This window comes from Pongo pygmaeus, chromosome 10 (genome assembly GCF_028885625.2).
Source record: "Pongo pygmaeus isolate AG05252 chromosome 10, NHGRI_mPonPyg2-v2.0_pri, whole genome shotgun sequence".
In the NCBI taxonomy this organism is placed as follows: domain Eukaryota; kingdom Metazoa; phylum Chordata; class Mammalia; order Primates; family Hominidae; genus Pongo; species Pongo pygmaeus.
This window is the reverse complement of record NC_072383.2, coordinates 37,734,182-37,751,056: the sequence shown is the minus strand read 5'-3', so window position 1 is coordinate 37,751,056 and position 16,875 is coordinate 37,734,182. Positions and strand designations below refer to the sequence as shown.

Genomic DNA, 16,875 nt, shown 5'->3' with positions numbered 1-16,875 from the left:
AAGGGAGAGCAGAACAATCAGATAGATATGTGTTTACATGGTTCAGGAGGGAAGAGAGAAGGAAAGAAAGACCAGTGTTACACAACTTTGGCCAACAGCAACTCATGTCAGTGTGAATGGCACCGACAAAAAGTGTGCCATCCACAGCCTGCATAGCCATGTGTGGTAGCCTTCAGGGGAGAACTTTCTAGGCAAAGAAACTAAAACCATGGGAAAAAATGGTTAAAAAATTATCAAAACATTAGAACTATGTGTTATGTGGAGTATATCTGGAGACTAAGTTGTAGAGATGCCTACTAAGGAACACATTTGAAAAGTTATTTATCAACTTAACAAGATAAGTAAACAGATGAAATGAAAGATTAGACTGGATAACACCTAAAGGACCCTATTACTCCTGGAATTCTATAAATCTACTACAAGACACAAACAATTGCAATAAACTGGTAAATTTCTGTAGTGAAGAATAATATAAGTAAGAGATACACAATGGCAGGGCTCTTACTTACATTCTATAAGAATACTGAGCAAAGACAAAAGTGAGGCCTTGAATATTTACCTGACAAATTAAAGAAGATCCCTCCTTTGCTTGATTGGCATCTGCTCCCAACAGAAGCAAGCATTCAACCATGATGCTGTTATTCTGATCACACGCTCTCTCTAGCATCACATTTTTTAAGTCATCATCCATAGCTACTTTTGCAAAACACTTGCAACAGAGGTTTAGAAACTAAAAAGAGTGGAAATGAGAATTAGAGTCAGATAAATACATAACATTTAGGATGCAAGTGAAAAACACTGTACCTGTTGATCCTTTTGTTCCATGATATTGGAAGACATCTGATGGAATATTACTAAGTCAAATGAATGATGCACCAGCAGCTTAGAAAAAGATGCTGACAATTTGAGGATTGCTAAGATTGTCTGAAATCCCTAAAAGTATAAGAAAAAATAATAAAATAAGCAATTATAGGCAAAAAGAATAAACAGTATAAAGCAGAGTCAGTTTGTATATGAAACAATACCTAGGATGTTCATTTAACTATAGATATATTGGGTTGGTGCTTTAAAGTATTTATCCTGTAAATAAATACTTCCTCTCTCTCTCATGACTAAGAAATATAGCAGGCACAAAGAATAAAATGCTAGTTAACAAACCATTCAGTAGCAAAGCAGGAAAAAGAACTAATCCCCTCAAATTTGGTTTTCAAAGATGCTTGTCTAAAGCCATAGTTATAGGATGAAACCCAGATATTAAACAGGATTAAAGCAGTTGGATCAGCAGAACTACACATCCAAACAGGTCAATAGAGTAAAAATTTTTATTATAATATTGAACAGTAGGTTCTCTAGAGAGCCTACCGTATCCCCCAACTTTTTGTGCTGTCTTCTGAAATGTTTATCTCAAAAAGGCTAGTGTGGACTCCTAGATTTCATTTATGTTGAGTGTATTTGAGAAGCACTGAGGGCACTCTGAGGATTACATTCTAATAAGTTATTTATAAAGAACACCATTACTATTTAGAACCACCTTAAGCACATCTCCAGAGTCTGTCCTCTTCACTCACGTGATGTTTTAATGAAAGATTGGGCTTTTGACTTTAGTATTATTTAGGTTGGGTAAACCCACCAAGGATCATCTTAACTTTTTAATGTTTTATTACCTCTAATATTACATATTAATAAAATTGGCTAGGCGCCATGGCTCACACCTGTAATCTCAGCACTGTGGGATTGCTTGAGCCCAGGAATTCGAGACCAGCCTGCACAATATGGCAAAATCTTGTCTCTATAAAAAATATTTTAAAATTACCCGTGCATGCACCTGTAGTCCCAGCTACTCAGGAGGCTGAGGTGGATCACTTGAGCCCACCCAGGAGGATGCCCAGGAGGCAGAGGTTGCAGTGAACCGAGATTGTGCCACTGCACTCTAGCCTGGGCCACAGAGTGAGACCCCATCTCAAAAAAATTTTAAATTAACTTAAATCATCTAAATATTAAAATTATTACTTCGAACTCTTACATGCTGAGTGTCTACAAATACTAATATTTGATAAGCAAAGTAGCCTTAATTTATGTATGTCTGAGGGACAGGTGGTCTACCTGCCTCTAGAGCAGAGGTCCCTGAAAACAAGTGAATGCTACAGCAGAGCAGGCCATGCAAATGTGCAGAAAGTACCTCATTCGAATTAAAAACTTTTAAACACTGAACTGAAGGCTGGGTGCAGTGGCTCATGCCTGTAATCCCAACACTTTGGGAATCCGAGGTGAGCGAATCACTTGAGGTCAGGAGTTTAAGACCAGCCTGGCCAACATGGCGAAACCCCATCTCAGCTAAAAATACAAACATTAGCCGAGCATGGTGGTGCACACTTGTAGTCCTAGCTACTAGGGAGGCTGAGGCAGGAGAATCGCTTGAACCCAGGAGGCGGAGGGTGCTGTGAGCTGAGACTGCGTCACTGCACTACAGCCTGGGCAACAGAGTGAGACTCTGTCTCAAAAAACAAAACAAATCCTGAACTGGACAAATAAAATAGGTTGGCAGGCCAGATTTAGTTCATAACCTCTACTGTAGAGATTCTAAAATTTATGCCTAGATGAATTAATCCAGAGTAACTGAGAGTTCCATACCGGCACAAAATCCTTCCCTTTCCCTAAGATTACTTTTAATCAATCCTATCTTGGTTTAATCAGCCTAGGCTGAGGCACATTATGAAAAGCAATTATAAAACACATTATTATTAATCTAAGAATTTTGTATGTTCATAACTTTATAATTTTTTTAAAAACTTTACACATATTCTCTCATTTACTGATAATGTCTGTGCAAGGATTAGAGACTAGGTATTTTTATTCCTGGTAGATGCTGCCAGTTACAAAAAAATATTTCCGGAGTCGGCTGGGCACCTTGGCTCACACCTGTAATCCCAGCACTTTGGGAGGCTGAGCAGGACAGATTGCTTGAGACCAGAGAGTTTGAGACCAGCCTGGGAAATATGGTGAAACCTCATCTCTACAAAAAATACAAAAATTAGCCAGGCATGGGAGTGCATGCCTGTAGTCTGAGCTACTCAGGAGGCTAAGGCAAGAGAATCACTTGAGCTCGGGAAGCAGTGGTTGTAGTGAGCTGAAATCTGCCACTACACTCCAGCCTGGGTGACAGAGTGAGACCCTGTCTCAAAAAAAAAAAAAAAAAATTCCTTGGTAGTTTATGAAAGTTGCAAACTCCACAACCAAGGCAGAAACTCTTGAAGAAAAACTATTTGTTTTGCTACAATTAAAAAACAAAACAAAACAAATTTCTTTCTTTTTTTTTCTTTTTATTATTATTATTATTATTATACTTTACGTTTTATGGTACATGTGCGCAATGTGCAGGTAAGTTACATATGTATACATGTTACAAGAAATGGGGAAAGGATTCCCTATTTAATAAATGGTGCTGGGAAAACTGGCTAGCCATATGTAGAAAGCTGAAACTGGATCCCTTCCTTACACCTTATACAAAAATCAATTCAAGATGGATTAAAGACTTAAATGTTAGACCTAAAACCATAAAAACCCTAGAAGAAAACCTAGGCATTACCATTCACGACATAGGCATAGGCAAGGACTTCATGTCTAAAACACCAAAAGCAATGACAACAAAAGCCAAAATTGACAAATGGGATCTAATTAAACTAAAGAGCTTCTGCACAGCAAAGGAAACTACCATCAGAGTGAAAAGGCAACTTACAAAATGGGAGAAAATTTTCGCAACCTACTCATCTGACAAAGGGCTAATATCCAGAATCTACAATGAACTCCAACAAATTTACAAGAAAAAAACAAACAACCCCATCAAAAAGTGGGTGAAGGACATGAACAGACACTTCTCAAAAGAAGACATTTATGCAGCCAAAAGACACATGAAAAAATGCTCACCATCACTGGCCATCAGAGAAATGCAAATCAAAACCACAATGAGATACCATCTCACACCAGTTAGAATGACAAATTTATTTCTTAATCTCCCGTGAACTAACTCTAAGCCAGTATCTTGAATTCCTTATAAAGACAGTTATTATATATCATGTTTTAAATTTTGCTTGATGAAAAATGTTAAAAACATTTTTTCACTGCAAGGAAAAAAATCAACAAGCAAAATTACTAAAGATAAGCAACCTGCAATAAAACCCAGAGAGTAACAAACTTTGGAATATTTATAAATTCTATTTATCTAAAATCTAAGCGAACAAACTCAGCTAGCTGGGATTTCTTAGCACATTCTCTGAACTTTTATGGGCAAGATAAATGGTGAATAACCATGCTGACTTTAGAGATTTAATAATGAAACACCGGATCTTTAGAGATTCAATCCAATTTTCTTTGCTTGTATAATTAAAATACTACAAAAGGATAAATGGTTTTCCATTAACTAGAATACCCCATTCATGCAAAGTGGTAATTACACAAACTGCTCCAAAAGTGAAATTTGCACAAGTTCCCAAATTCTTTCCAAGATAATGCACATACTTTAGTCTGTACTTCAGCAACATCCTTAAATCGGTATAAGCTGGAAACCAGAATTTTTGCCAGCAGATGTCCAGTTCCTACGCATAAATTCTTCTTTGTAATCAAGTATCCTATAAGACTTAAACCCAGACACTGAATTTCTAGGAGAATAAAAAAAAAGAATTGTTTTAAATCTCAAAACTGAAGAAAAATATTTAAAGACATCCAGTCACCAGCTAATGCCCTACAAAAATCTATTCTAAATCCTGAATTCAAATTGTACTGACCTTGGTCATCTGGATACATCTGCAGTGTGTGAAGCACTGAATCCATAGCACCTTCCAGGGATAACATCTCTAATGCATCAGGAAAATGTGCAATAGAAGAAATTACTTTTAATCCACATTTCTGAATCCCAGGATTTCCAATGAACTAAAACCAAAAGAATACTTGCTGTTAAAAATGAGATCTTAATACTTACCTTAGTTAAGACCAGTTATAGACTGACAAAATATAAATCAAGTAATCCAAATACAAATTAGTATGCTTGATTTTGTTTTCTATAACAATTACTTTTATTTATTATGAAGAATAAGAGTTAGCATTTTTACAATTAAGGAGAGCTTGTTCTGTGCCAGGCATTGTAATAAATACTTTGTAGGCATTTTCTTTTCATAATCTCATGAAATCCATACTGATATCACTCCCATTAGAAGATGAATTCACTGAGGGTTAGAATGGTTGAGAACTATTCTCAAAGTCTACACAAACTATAAATTGCAGAGATGAAACCAAACCAAATATGTTTGACCCCAGAGTCTATATACTTGACCAGTAAAATGCAATGCTGCCTCTTAACAAATAAAATATTGATAATTACTCTTTACTGCAAGTGCTTTGCATGCCTTATTTCATTTATCCCCTCAACAGCTTCATGTAATAGGTTTGCCAAACTTTAAAGATGCAGAAATAAGAGCTCAAGTCACAGAGCTAATATGCACTGGGCCTGGGACTTGAATATAAATGTGTCCACCTTAAAAGCCCAGGATCTTAATTACGACACCATCCAGCCTCTTTAATCTGAATTTCCTCCAGATGATTTGACACTATAAAGGTATTTTACTAGAGGTCACTTCTCTGTCCAGGCCATCCTACTCATCAACCAAGAAGAAAACGCAGCATACATCTAACTCTTATTCTGATCATCTCTTCCTTTTCACACACAAGCAATACATTCCAAACATCTACCTTGATATGAATGCTCAACTCATAGCTTTTCTTTCAAAAATTGTAGTGCCATCCTTCTCAGGAATTTTGCTTTCATTTACATGATGTTTTGCAGACACTAGTTTCATGGTACCTCCACTCCAAAGACGTGATGGCCTCCACCACAGATAATCCAAAGAGCTGAAATAGCTTCAAGCCAGACGTCTTTGACCAAAATCTTCTGCCTTCCAAGCTTCCTCATTTCTGTACTCTCAGTGAACAGATTTCCATCCCTTTCTCAGTCTAGTCCCCTAATGCCTCTCAATTATCTTTATTCAGTATCTTTTTTATAGACGCTGAGGAGAAGCATCAGTTTCTCACCCTGTGTCCTTCTACTTCACACTTTAATTGCTCAGCTTGGACATCATTTCATGTATCATCTTAATAAGACATAGTCTCCCTTGACATTTTTGTTTCCTGTCACTGTTTCCGTAAGCACATCAGCTTGGAGGCCAATTAAATTTAGGTTTAAATTATGCGAATCTGAGAACCATTAAATAAATCTGAGAACCATTAAATGAATGAAGTAATAATTACTCAGTTAGACAATGACTGCTAAGAAGTGGTAAGTTAAAAAGTGGAACTTTTATTCAAGAAATATAAAGAAATTCAAAGTTGTGCAAAGTGAAATTGGAAGGGTGGTATGGTGCATGTCTCAGCTTCCTCATCTCTAAAACAATTCTAATAATGTAGGGTTGTTATAAGCATGAAATGAGATAGCTCTGTCCATGGAATAAACCTTGAGAGAGTAATGATCACAGGTCAGGCCTTGGGCTAAGTGCTGTCCTCAGAGATGAAAAACTTAAGAGTTAATGAGAGACTTTCCCTTAATTGGTCCTCTCTTTCCTCAAGCTACCATTTTTCCTTTATTTCTAAACTTATTAGCAGAAAAGTCGACTCCCACTACCTCCACAGTCACCCTACCCTTTAATTTCATATAATCAGACTTCTTTCCTTTCTATTCTGAATTTGAACCATTCAAAGAAAAAAGTCCAATAACAACTTAATTGGTGCTTATCATCCCTTAATTTCCATGACATCATACTCCCCTAATTATTCTCAATCTTTAAAACCATTCCTTTATCCATCTCCTTTACAACGTCTTCTTTTACCTCCAAACCCTGCCCAAAGTTCTTTCTATCTTCTACTCATGGATGGGATTTCATACACTAATATGACTTCAAGTCATAATAACAATAGCAATGACCACAATAACGATGCCAAAACCAAGGTAGCACTCACTCTGTGCCAGACATTCTTTTAAGTACTTCATATGTATTCACCTACTTAATCCTCCCAAAACCTATGTGATGTAGACACACTATTGCTGTCCCGAAGTACAGATGAAAAAAATTGTGACACAGAGACCTGTGAGCACACAAGTCAAAGCACAAGTTTAAATCTCTCAAGTTCTAAGCCCAAATTTCTTTTTGCTTGATACCAGTATCTTAAATTCAGATATTCAAGGCCAAAATTTAGTATCTTCTACAAAAAAAAGTCAGATTGTCATTCTGAACTTTGTTTTTTTTTGTTTTTTTTTAATTATACATTAAGTTTTAGGGTACATGTGCACAATCTGCAGGTTAGTTACATACATATACATGTGCCATGCTGGTGTGCTGCACCCATTAACTTGTCATTTAGCATTAGGTATATCACCTAATGCTATCCCTCCCCCCTTCCCCCACCCCACAACAGTCCCCAGAGTGTGATGTTCCCCTTCCTGTGTCCATGTGTTCTCACTGTTCAATTCCCACCTATGAGTGAGAACACACAGTGTTTGTTTTTTTGTGCTTGCAATAGTTTACTGAGAATGATGATTTCCAGTTTCATCCATGTCCCTACAAAGGACATGAACTCATCATTTTTTATGGCTGCATAGTATTCCATGGTATATATGTGCCACATTTTCTTAATCCAGTCTATCATTGTTGGACATTTGGGTTGGTTCCAAGTCTTTGCTATTGTGAATAGTGCCGCAATAAACATACATGTGCATGTGTCTTTATAGCAGCATGATTTATAGTCCTTTGGGTATATACCCAGTAATGGGATGGCTGGGTCAAATGCTATTTCTAGTTCTAGATCCCTGAGGAACCGCCACACTGACTTCCACAATGGTTGAACTAGTTTACAGTCTCACCAACAGTGTAAAAGTGTTCCTATTTCTCCACATCCTCTCCAGCACCTGTTGTTTCCTGACTTTTTAATGATCGCCATTCTAACTGCTGTGAGATGGTATCTCATTGTGGTTTTGATTTGCATTTCTGTGACGGCCAGTGATGATGAGCATTTTTTCATCTGTCTTTTGGCTGCATAAATGTCTTCTTTTGAGAAGTGTCTGTTCATATCCTTTGCCCACTTTTTGATGGGGTTGTTTGTTTTTTTCTTGTAAATTTGTTTGAGTTCATTGTAGATTCTGGATATTAGCCCTTTGTCAGATGAGTAGGTTGCGAAAATTTTCTCCCATTTTGTAGGTTGCCTGTTCAGTCTGATGGTAGTTTCTTTTGCTGTGCAGAAGCTCTTTAGTTTAATTAGATCCCATTTGTCAATTTTGGCTTTTGTTGCCATTGCTTTTGGTGTTTTAGACATGAAGTCCTTGCCCATGCCTATGTCGTGAATGGTAATGCCTAGGTTTTCTTCTAGGGTTTTTATGGTTTTCAGTCTAACGTTTAAGTCTTTTAATCCATCTTGAATTAATTTTTGTATAAGGTGTAAGAAAGGGATCCAGTTTCAGCTTTCTACATATGGCTAGCCAGTTTTCCCAGCACCATTTATTAAATGGGGAATCCTTTGCCCATTGCTTGTTTTTCTCAGGTTTCTCAAAGATCAGATAGTTGTAGATATGTGGCGTTATTTCTGAGGGCTCTGTTCTGTTCCATTGATCTATATCTCTGTTTTGGTACCAGTACCATGCTGTTTTGGTTACTGTAACCTTGTAGTATAGTTTGAAGACAGGTCTTCATGCTAAAGTCAACCCTTCATGCTAAAAACTCTCAATAAGTTTGAAGTCAACCCTTCATGCTAAAAACTCTCAATAAATTAGGTATTGATGGGACGTATCTCAAAATAATAAGAGCTATCTATGACAAACCCACAGCCAATAGCATACTGAATGGACAAAAACTGGAAGCATTCCCTTTGAAAACTGGCACAAGACAGGGATGCCCTCTCTCACCACACCTATTCAACATAGTGTTGGAAGTTCTGGCCAGGGCAATTAGGCAGGAGAAGGAAATAAAGGGTATTCAATTAGGAAAAGAGGAAGTCAAATTGTCCCTGTTTGCAGACGACATGATTGTATATCTAGAAAACCCCATTGTCTCAGCCCAAAATTTCCTTAAGCTGATAAGCAAATTCAGCAAAGTCTCAGGATACAAAATCAATGTACAAAAATCACAAGCATTCTTATACACCAATAACAGACAGACAGAGAGCCAAATCATGAGTGAACATCCCATTCACAACTGCTTCAAAGAGAATAAAATACTTAGAAATCCAACTTACAAGGGACGTGAAGGACCTCTTCAAGAACTACAAACCACTGCTCAATGAAATAAAAGAGGATACAAACAAATGGAAGAACATTCCATGCTCATGGGTAGGAAGAATCAATATCATGAAAATGGCCATACTGCCCATAGATTCAATGCCATCCCCATCAAGCTACCAATGACTTTCTTCACAGAATTGGAAAAAACTACTTTCAAGTTCATATGGAACCAAAAAAGAGCCCGCATCGCCAAGTCAATCCTAAGCCAAAAGAACAAAGCTGGAGGCATCATGCTACCTGAACTTTCTGTTTGATTAATAGTACCAGCATTCCTGTTTGGCAGCAAGGCCAGCTTCACAGGTGTGTATGTGTACAATCACACATGGCTTCATGCTCACAGAGCACTTTCTTCAATGCTCTGTTGTCACCCTTGTAAAATCGTTAATAATTTTCAAACAAGGAGTGTGCATTTCCATTTTACACTACGCCCTGTAAATTACGTATCCACTTCTACTCCCAAGCTCAAAGCGCATCATAGGCTTATTTTTATGCTAAAATTATATCAAATTGATATTTATAAAGCACCTATCTCTGTCCTCAACATCTCTACATCTAACAAGCTTCTACTCATTACTGGTCCTTTTACCTGGAACTCCCCTAGGCTCTAACCATTTCAGTCCAGGTTAATGATGACTAATGACTTGCAGCAGGTAATCTCTGATATGTCTATGCAAAAAGAGAATTCAGAGTATCACATGATAACATGTGATGGTGCATTAATAAACCGATAACTTTAAATATGAGCATTTGATTTTTAATAGCTAAGTAAATGTTTAAAAATTAATATTTATATATACATATATGTATTATATAGGTATGACTATCATGATATTTACAAGCCCACAATAGAATTTCCTTTAGTTATCTAACGCTCCATCTTGAAATAGTAATGTATTGCATTGGTGCTCAGATAGGGATTAAAATCAATTTACTAGTGTCTACTTAGGAGGTGTATTTCAAGTGAAACTCTGGAGATGCCAACAGAAGGATGGCAGCATCCTACCACCTATGCTTTTTTACTCTCCAAGTTTTTTTCAGAGAATCCATAAATATTGAAATGGTTTCTCTAATGAGTGAGCTAGCCAGCTCAATGGAAAAATACTCATGCTGGCCTCTTTCCTAGCTACTAGGTAAGTAGATTAGCAAAAGAAAGGAAAACAGACTCACATTCCCAGATAATTTGTGTTTTGTTTTCTCCCTTTATCCTTTTTCTTTTATAAATCCCATCTCTGATTTTGATAAATAAGCTAAATGTGTGGAATGATGTCCCTTGTCTATGAGTAAGTGGCATGGTGATAAATAGTGGTCTCTGGATTAGTCTTTGAAAAATTAAAAGATTAAGGCAAAAGAGATCCAACATCATATGACTGATAGCCCCAAAGAAGAGAGCTAAAATAATGAAAGAGAAAAATGTAGATATTTAGGCTCGTCATGGTGGCTCACATTTGTAATCTCAGCACTTTGGGAGGTCGAGGCAGGATTGCTTGAGTCAAGGAGTTTGAGACCAGCCTGGGCAACATAGTGAGACCCTGTCTCCATTTTTGTATTAAAAACAATAATAATAAGTAAGTATATCCAGTTCTACTCCCAAACTCAGAATGCACCACAGGCTTTTTTTCATGCCAAAATTATATCAAATTGGTATTTATAAAGCATCTATCTTTATCCTTAATATCTTTACCATGTATATGTATATGTATTTGTGTATGTATATGTATATAAAGATGCAACTCAAGAAAATTTTCCAGGAAAAAAGTTGAATGTATAGCTAGAATGAGGATACCATATCCCAGGACTAACATTGAGATATACCCTAATAAAGTGGATGGATTTCAACAGAAAAAATCCTTTCAGCACCAGGCAAAAATATCCAAGCACTTAACAGTAAGAAACAAATGAAGCTGGCATCAGACTTCTCCACTAAGACATTCAGTACTAGAACACAGTGAAATGCCTACAAACACTTCAAGGAAAAAAAAAACCCAACATTTTACAACCAACAAAACTTTTTTTAAGAGTCCAGATATAAAGGCAAAAACAACAACAACAAAATATAAACATTAAATATTCAGGGAATTAAACTTTTCTAAAGAAATTCAGACAACTAAAAGATGAGTGGAAAAACAGGAACAAAAGGACTTGAGATGAAGACTGATTCCAAATAATGGCAGGAGTAAGATAAACACAAACTTAGAAAGCATAATTAGAAAGCTGAATATAAGCATTATCTACCCTGCCAATGTGGAGTTAATTTATTGAACAAAAGTAGGTGGGAAAATAGGAGATATTAGAAGTGCAAATACTCTGATTTCCTCATCTTCTATAGCCAGGGGTCAAAAGATACTTTTAAATATAATAGTAATAACATTAACATTTATTGAGCGCATACTATGTGCCAAGCATTATATTGACACTTTTGCATGAATTATCTTATAAAATCTTCAATAACTCTAAGTGAAAAATCAGTTATTATCTCCATTTTATACATAACAAAACCAAGACATTAAGTACTTGTCCAGGGTGCATAGTCTGTAGGTAGCAGTGTCAGATTTAAATTCAGATATCTTAATTCCAGGAACCACAAACTTAGCTATTAGAAAATTTTATATAGCTAAAGCTATAAAAGCAAACATATACTTTGCTACAATTGGGTGATAAAAGCGAGGGAGAGGACATAAAGCGGTGGAAATATATTAATTTCATCCAAAAGTGTGCATAATGTGCCAACATACAGGAAGGAAAAAACGAATACCTGGGAAATACATGCGTACACATAGAAAATTGAAGATTTTTCCATAGCAGCACGTTAGGAATCTCACCTCATTGTTTTTTAACATTTACGTAGGATGATATAATTTGGAAATGGTATAATTTATCTGATTAGTCTCTATTGATAGGTATTGTATTGTCAGGAAAGATTAAATTAAGCTGCAGTAACAGCTCTCAAAATTTTATAGGGTGCAAAAATAATAAGTTCCATTATTGCTCATGCTACATATGTGTTGCAGGTCAGGAGGGGACTCTGCTTGTTGTAGTCCCTCAGGGACCTCTACTGATGGAGCAACTACTATCTTAAACACTGAAGGTCATCGTACCTGAGACAGTATTCTGCAAGATGCCTCACCAGCTATTCCCTCCATTTACAACTCCCTGACCAAAATTAGTCACATGCTTCAACCTAACTACTAAATACTATGCCAGAATCACCAGAAGGTGGAGAAATAAAAATATTTGTCAAACAGCATGAATGATTACCACGTAAGCATTTATTTTGTTGCCACATTTTTAATTACGAATCATGCCACAGTGAACATTCATGTCTAATAATCTTTCTGTACATGAGCAAGTATATCTACATTAAAAATTCTTAGAATGAAATTGCTGATCAGAAAACATGGCATTTTAATTTTGATAGATATTACCAAATTTCCCTCCAACAAGGTGGTTCGTTGTCATTTACGTTAATAACAATTATAGTTGAAACTTTTAATATGTACATATACCAATTTCATTATAGACTTTAAATCTCATCCATTTGTAATTTGTTTTGGCAAAAGGAGTAAGATAAATATTCAGCTTCCTTTGCTTTTCCCAAATGGCTGAAGAGTTAGTTGTTCCAACACAAGTAACTGAGTAATCTATTTTCCTCCCAGCAGTCGAGGAATATCATAACATTACAAATTTTTATTTGAGTCTATTTCCTGAGCCACCCTTCTGTGGCACTGATCTGTCTCCCCTAGTGCCAGTATCACACCATTATAATTACTAAAATTGTATAATACATTTGATTATCTTTTGGAGTTAGGCCATATGAATTAACACTCTTTTAAAATTCTCCTGATTACTCATATGTATTAATTTTTTCATACAAATTTTACACTAGCTTACTTAGTTCCAGAAAATGCTATTGTTATTTTTACTAATGGTTCATAAACATAGACCAATTTTATTTTTAAAAATTCAGTCCTTCATCAAAAAAGATGTATCTTTTCATATATTCAACTACTCCTCTCTACCCCTAAGCTTCATAGTTTTCTCTATATTCATCCTGTAAACATTTTTTAAATTTTACTTATATGCAATTTGTTGTTGTCATTATTGTTGTTGCTTTTTCAGATGAGCTCTGTTTTTGACTACTGAAATAATATATTCAATATTTAAGCTGAGTATATTTTGCTTCAAGCTGAATATATTTTGCTTCAAGGTTTTTGTGAAGCTCACAAGTTCTTTGATTTGTGCCCATTTCATCAGAAGACTGGTTTTACTTTACTGGATTTCCTCACTGAAGAGTACAGGAGTGTCACCGCATATAAAACACAGATGCAGCCAAAATGTGTAGAGTTTATTTCCTGCTTTGCTCTCTGGAAACAATAATGAACAAATATATCTCTCTGGAACAGGTGACAAAGTCTTCATCTGTGGAAAAGCTAAAAGGATCAGGCATAAATGGAACATCGCTGTTCTAGACAGATTTTAACTTCAGCTTGAATTTTATTGCACTTTTATGTATCCAAACATGGATTCGCTTTATAAATACTCTTCTTAGTCTCTGCTTTATAAATCAGAGTTGAATCTCAAGTTCTACCTTATTTGGAACTCTGCTCTCCAAGTTTAGATGTATTAAAATGTAATTCATTTTATTGTGTCTGCAATATTTGGACCTAAAACCTCTGATGCTTTGTAATTACTATTCAGAGTAAGACATGCAATCACAGAATTTTGGAGCTACAGTAATCGCTGTCATCTTTTAGAGCCATTTTCCTCAACCATGATGAAGGATTAGGGGAATTACAGTGGAGAGGTTTTTGAAATAAAATATTGTTACTTGTGTTTCCCCATACCTTAACTCCCCACCCCTATCGATAATCAGTGCTGAGTGAAAGGCTGTGCGTCATTACCGAAGTACTGGAATGGGGGAAAAGCAGTGCTCAACCATTTCTTCTCAGATGGAACAAAGTGATTTTCTCCACATCACAGCACTTACCTGCTCTCTTGGCTCCTGACTGCTGAGGTTACACTCACTTAGGCTTCTCTAATAACTTTAGAGAACGTTGGCTAACTGGAACCAGTTATCTATATGGCTGTTTTGGTACCGCTTCCACTTTTCACCAACACTCACCAGGAATAAAATTAACTGTTCCCTCCTCTATGTACTTAGACTATGCTCAATGCTGGTATCCCTCCTAAGCGCTCATGTAGAACAACTGGTTTTATGCACAGTTGTTATTCCTCTCACAATGAGGCAGGATAGGTATTAAAAGGAAGTAACCATGTCCTCAGAACGCGGCAACTGTGGCAATCTTACTGTCAACATAATAAGTTTCAGCATTTGCATTGTAGTCCAGCTCATTTAAACAAAGCTATCTCCAGTAGGGAATTGCCCCTGTAGGAAGCATGCACATTTTTTTTTAATTACACTTTAAGTTTTAGGGTACATGTGCACAACGTGCAGGTTAGTTACACATGTATACATGTGCCATGTTGGTGTGCTACACCCAGTAACTCGTCATTTAGCCTTAGGTATATCTCCAAATGCTATCCCTCCCCACTCCTCCCACCCCACAACAGGCCCCGGAGGGTGATGTGTCCATGTGTTCTCATTGTTCAATTCCCACCTATGAGTGAGAACATGTGGTGTTTAGTTTTTTGTCCTTGCGATAGTTTACTGAGAACGATGGTTTTCAGCTTCATCCATCTCCCTACAAAGGACATGAACTCATCATTTTTTATGGCTGCATAGTATTCCATGGTGTATATGTGCCACATTTTCTTAATCCAGTCTATCATTGCTGGACATTTGGGTTGGTTCCAAGTCTTTGCTATTGTGAATAGTGCCGCAATAAACATACGTGTGCATGTGTCTTTATAGCAGCATGATTTACAGTCCTTTGGGTATATACCCAGTAATGGGATGGCTGGGTCAAATGCTATTTCTAGTTCTAGATCCCTGAGGAACCGCCACACTGACTTCCACAATGGTTGAACTAGTTTACAGTCCCACCAACAGTGTAAAAGTGTTCCTATTTCTCCACATCCTCTCCAGCACCTGTTGTTTCCTGACTTTTTAATGACTGCCATTCTATCTGGTGTGAGATGGTATCTCATTGTGGTTTTGATTTGCATTTCTCTGATGGCCAGTGATGATGAGCATTTTTTCATCTGTCTTTTGGCTGCATAAATGTCTTCTTTTGAGAAGTGTCTGTTCATATCCTTCGCCCACTTTTTGATAGGGTTGTTTTTTTCTTGTAAATTTGTTGGAGTTCATTGTAGATTCTGGATATTAGCCCTTTGTCAGATGAGCAGATTGCAAAAATTTTCTCCCATTTTGTAGGTTGCCTGTTCAGTCTGATGGTAGTTTCTTTTGCTGTGCAGAAGCTCTTTAGTTTAATTAGATCCCATTTGTCAATTTTGGCTTTTGTTGCCATTGCTTTTGGTGTTTTAGACATGAAGTCCTTGTCCATGCCTATGTCCTGAATGGTATTGCCTAGGTTTTCTTCTAGGGTTTTTATGGTTTTAGGCCTAACATTTAAGTCTTTAAACCATCTTGAATTAATTTTTGTATAAGGTGTAAGGAAGGGATCCAGTTTCAGCTTTCTACACATGGCTAGCCAGTTTTCCCAGCACCATTTATTAAATAGGGAATCCTCTGCCCATTTCTTGTTTTTGTCAGGTTTGTCAAAGATCAGATGGTTGTAGATAAGCTGCATTATTTCTGAGGGCTCTGTTCTGTTCCATTGATCTATATCTCTGTTTTGGTACCAGTACCATGCTGTTTTGGTTACTGTAGCCTTGTAGTATAGTTTGAAGTCAGGTAGCGTGGGGAGCAAACACATTTTGATTTTCCTTGTCCTCAGACTGACCCTTTGCTCATTGTAATAGTAAAACACACACCCCTGGGTGGAGATTTCAGATACTTATGAGACATGTGATATATGAACAAGCATGTACAGCTACTGCACATGTGCACTCAGAGGACCACCCAGAATATGCTTACTAGTAACACTTCTTCCCACCCACTTATGAAAAATCATGTACAACTCCCAAAAAGGGAGTCTTCCTGATGCCAGTCTATGCTGTCTCATCCTTACTAGCAAGCCCACTCTGAATTCTGTCAGGGTATAAGTGTCTATTCCTCACTTAACTTGCAAAATATTCTTTTTCTTTTGCAATAAATTACTCGATGCTGCATCTTCTCTGCTGTGTGTGTCTTGTTTAAAGAAAAGAACCATGGTTTCACAACAGCCATCAACAACCGGCTTATGAGATTCAGAAGAGAAGGGTACAAAGCATATTTATTTATCTTCTAAATGCCTAACCCCTTCCTTCCATATACTTATTTTCAACACATATTTCTCAAGATAAATTTAACCCATTACAACATAAATTCTTGCCATACTCAAGGATTGTATTAAAGTTTGGGTATAAATGACTCAAATATATTATAGGCAGTGAGTGACATTATAAAGTTCAATTTAAAATGAATTTTTAAGGGAGATCTCTCTCGAAGCTACTTTAATTAATTTATGACATTTATCAAAGTATATCAAATCACATGGAATCAT

The 16,875-nt window shown here is 36.6% G+C and overlaps 1 protein-coding gene across 3 annotated transcripts in view; it reads right to left on the bottom strand.

Moving 5' to 3' along the window:
* LRRK2 (leucine rich repeat kinase 2) overlaps positions 1-16,875 on the bottom strand; it is a 146,075-nt gene that overhangs the window by 89,093 nt on the left and 40,107 nt on the right. For all 3 annotated transcript variants that reach the window (XM_054443751.2, XM_063672628.1, XM_063672629.1), the window contains exons 15-18: positions 4,782-4,926; positions 4,516-4,655; positions 805-933; positions 560-730 (exon numbers count right to left, since the gene is read on the bottom strand). In XM_054443751.2, coding sequence (XP_054299726.1) covers positions 560-730; positions 805-933; positions 4,516-4,655; positions 4,782-4,926 — 585 coding nt within the window. The remainder of the gene's footprint in view (positions 1-559; positions 731-804; positions 934-4,515; positions 4,656-4,781; positions 4,927-16,875) is intronic.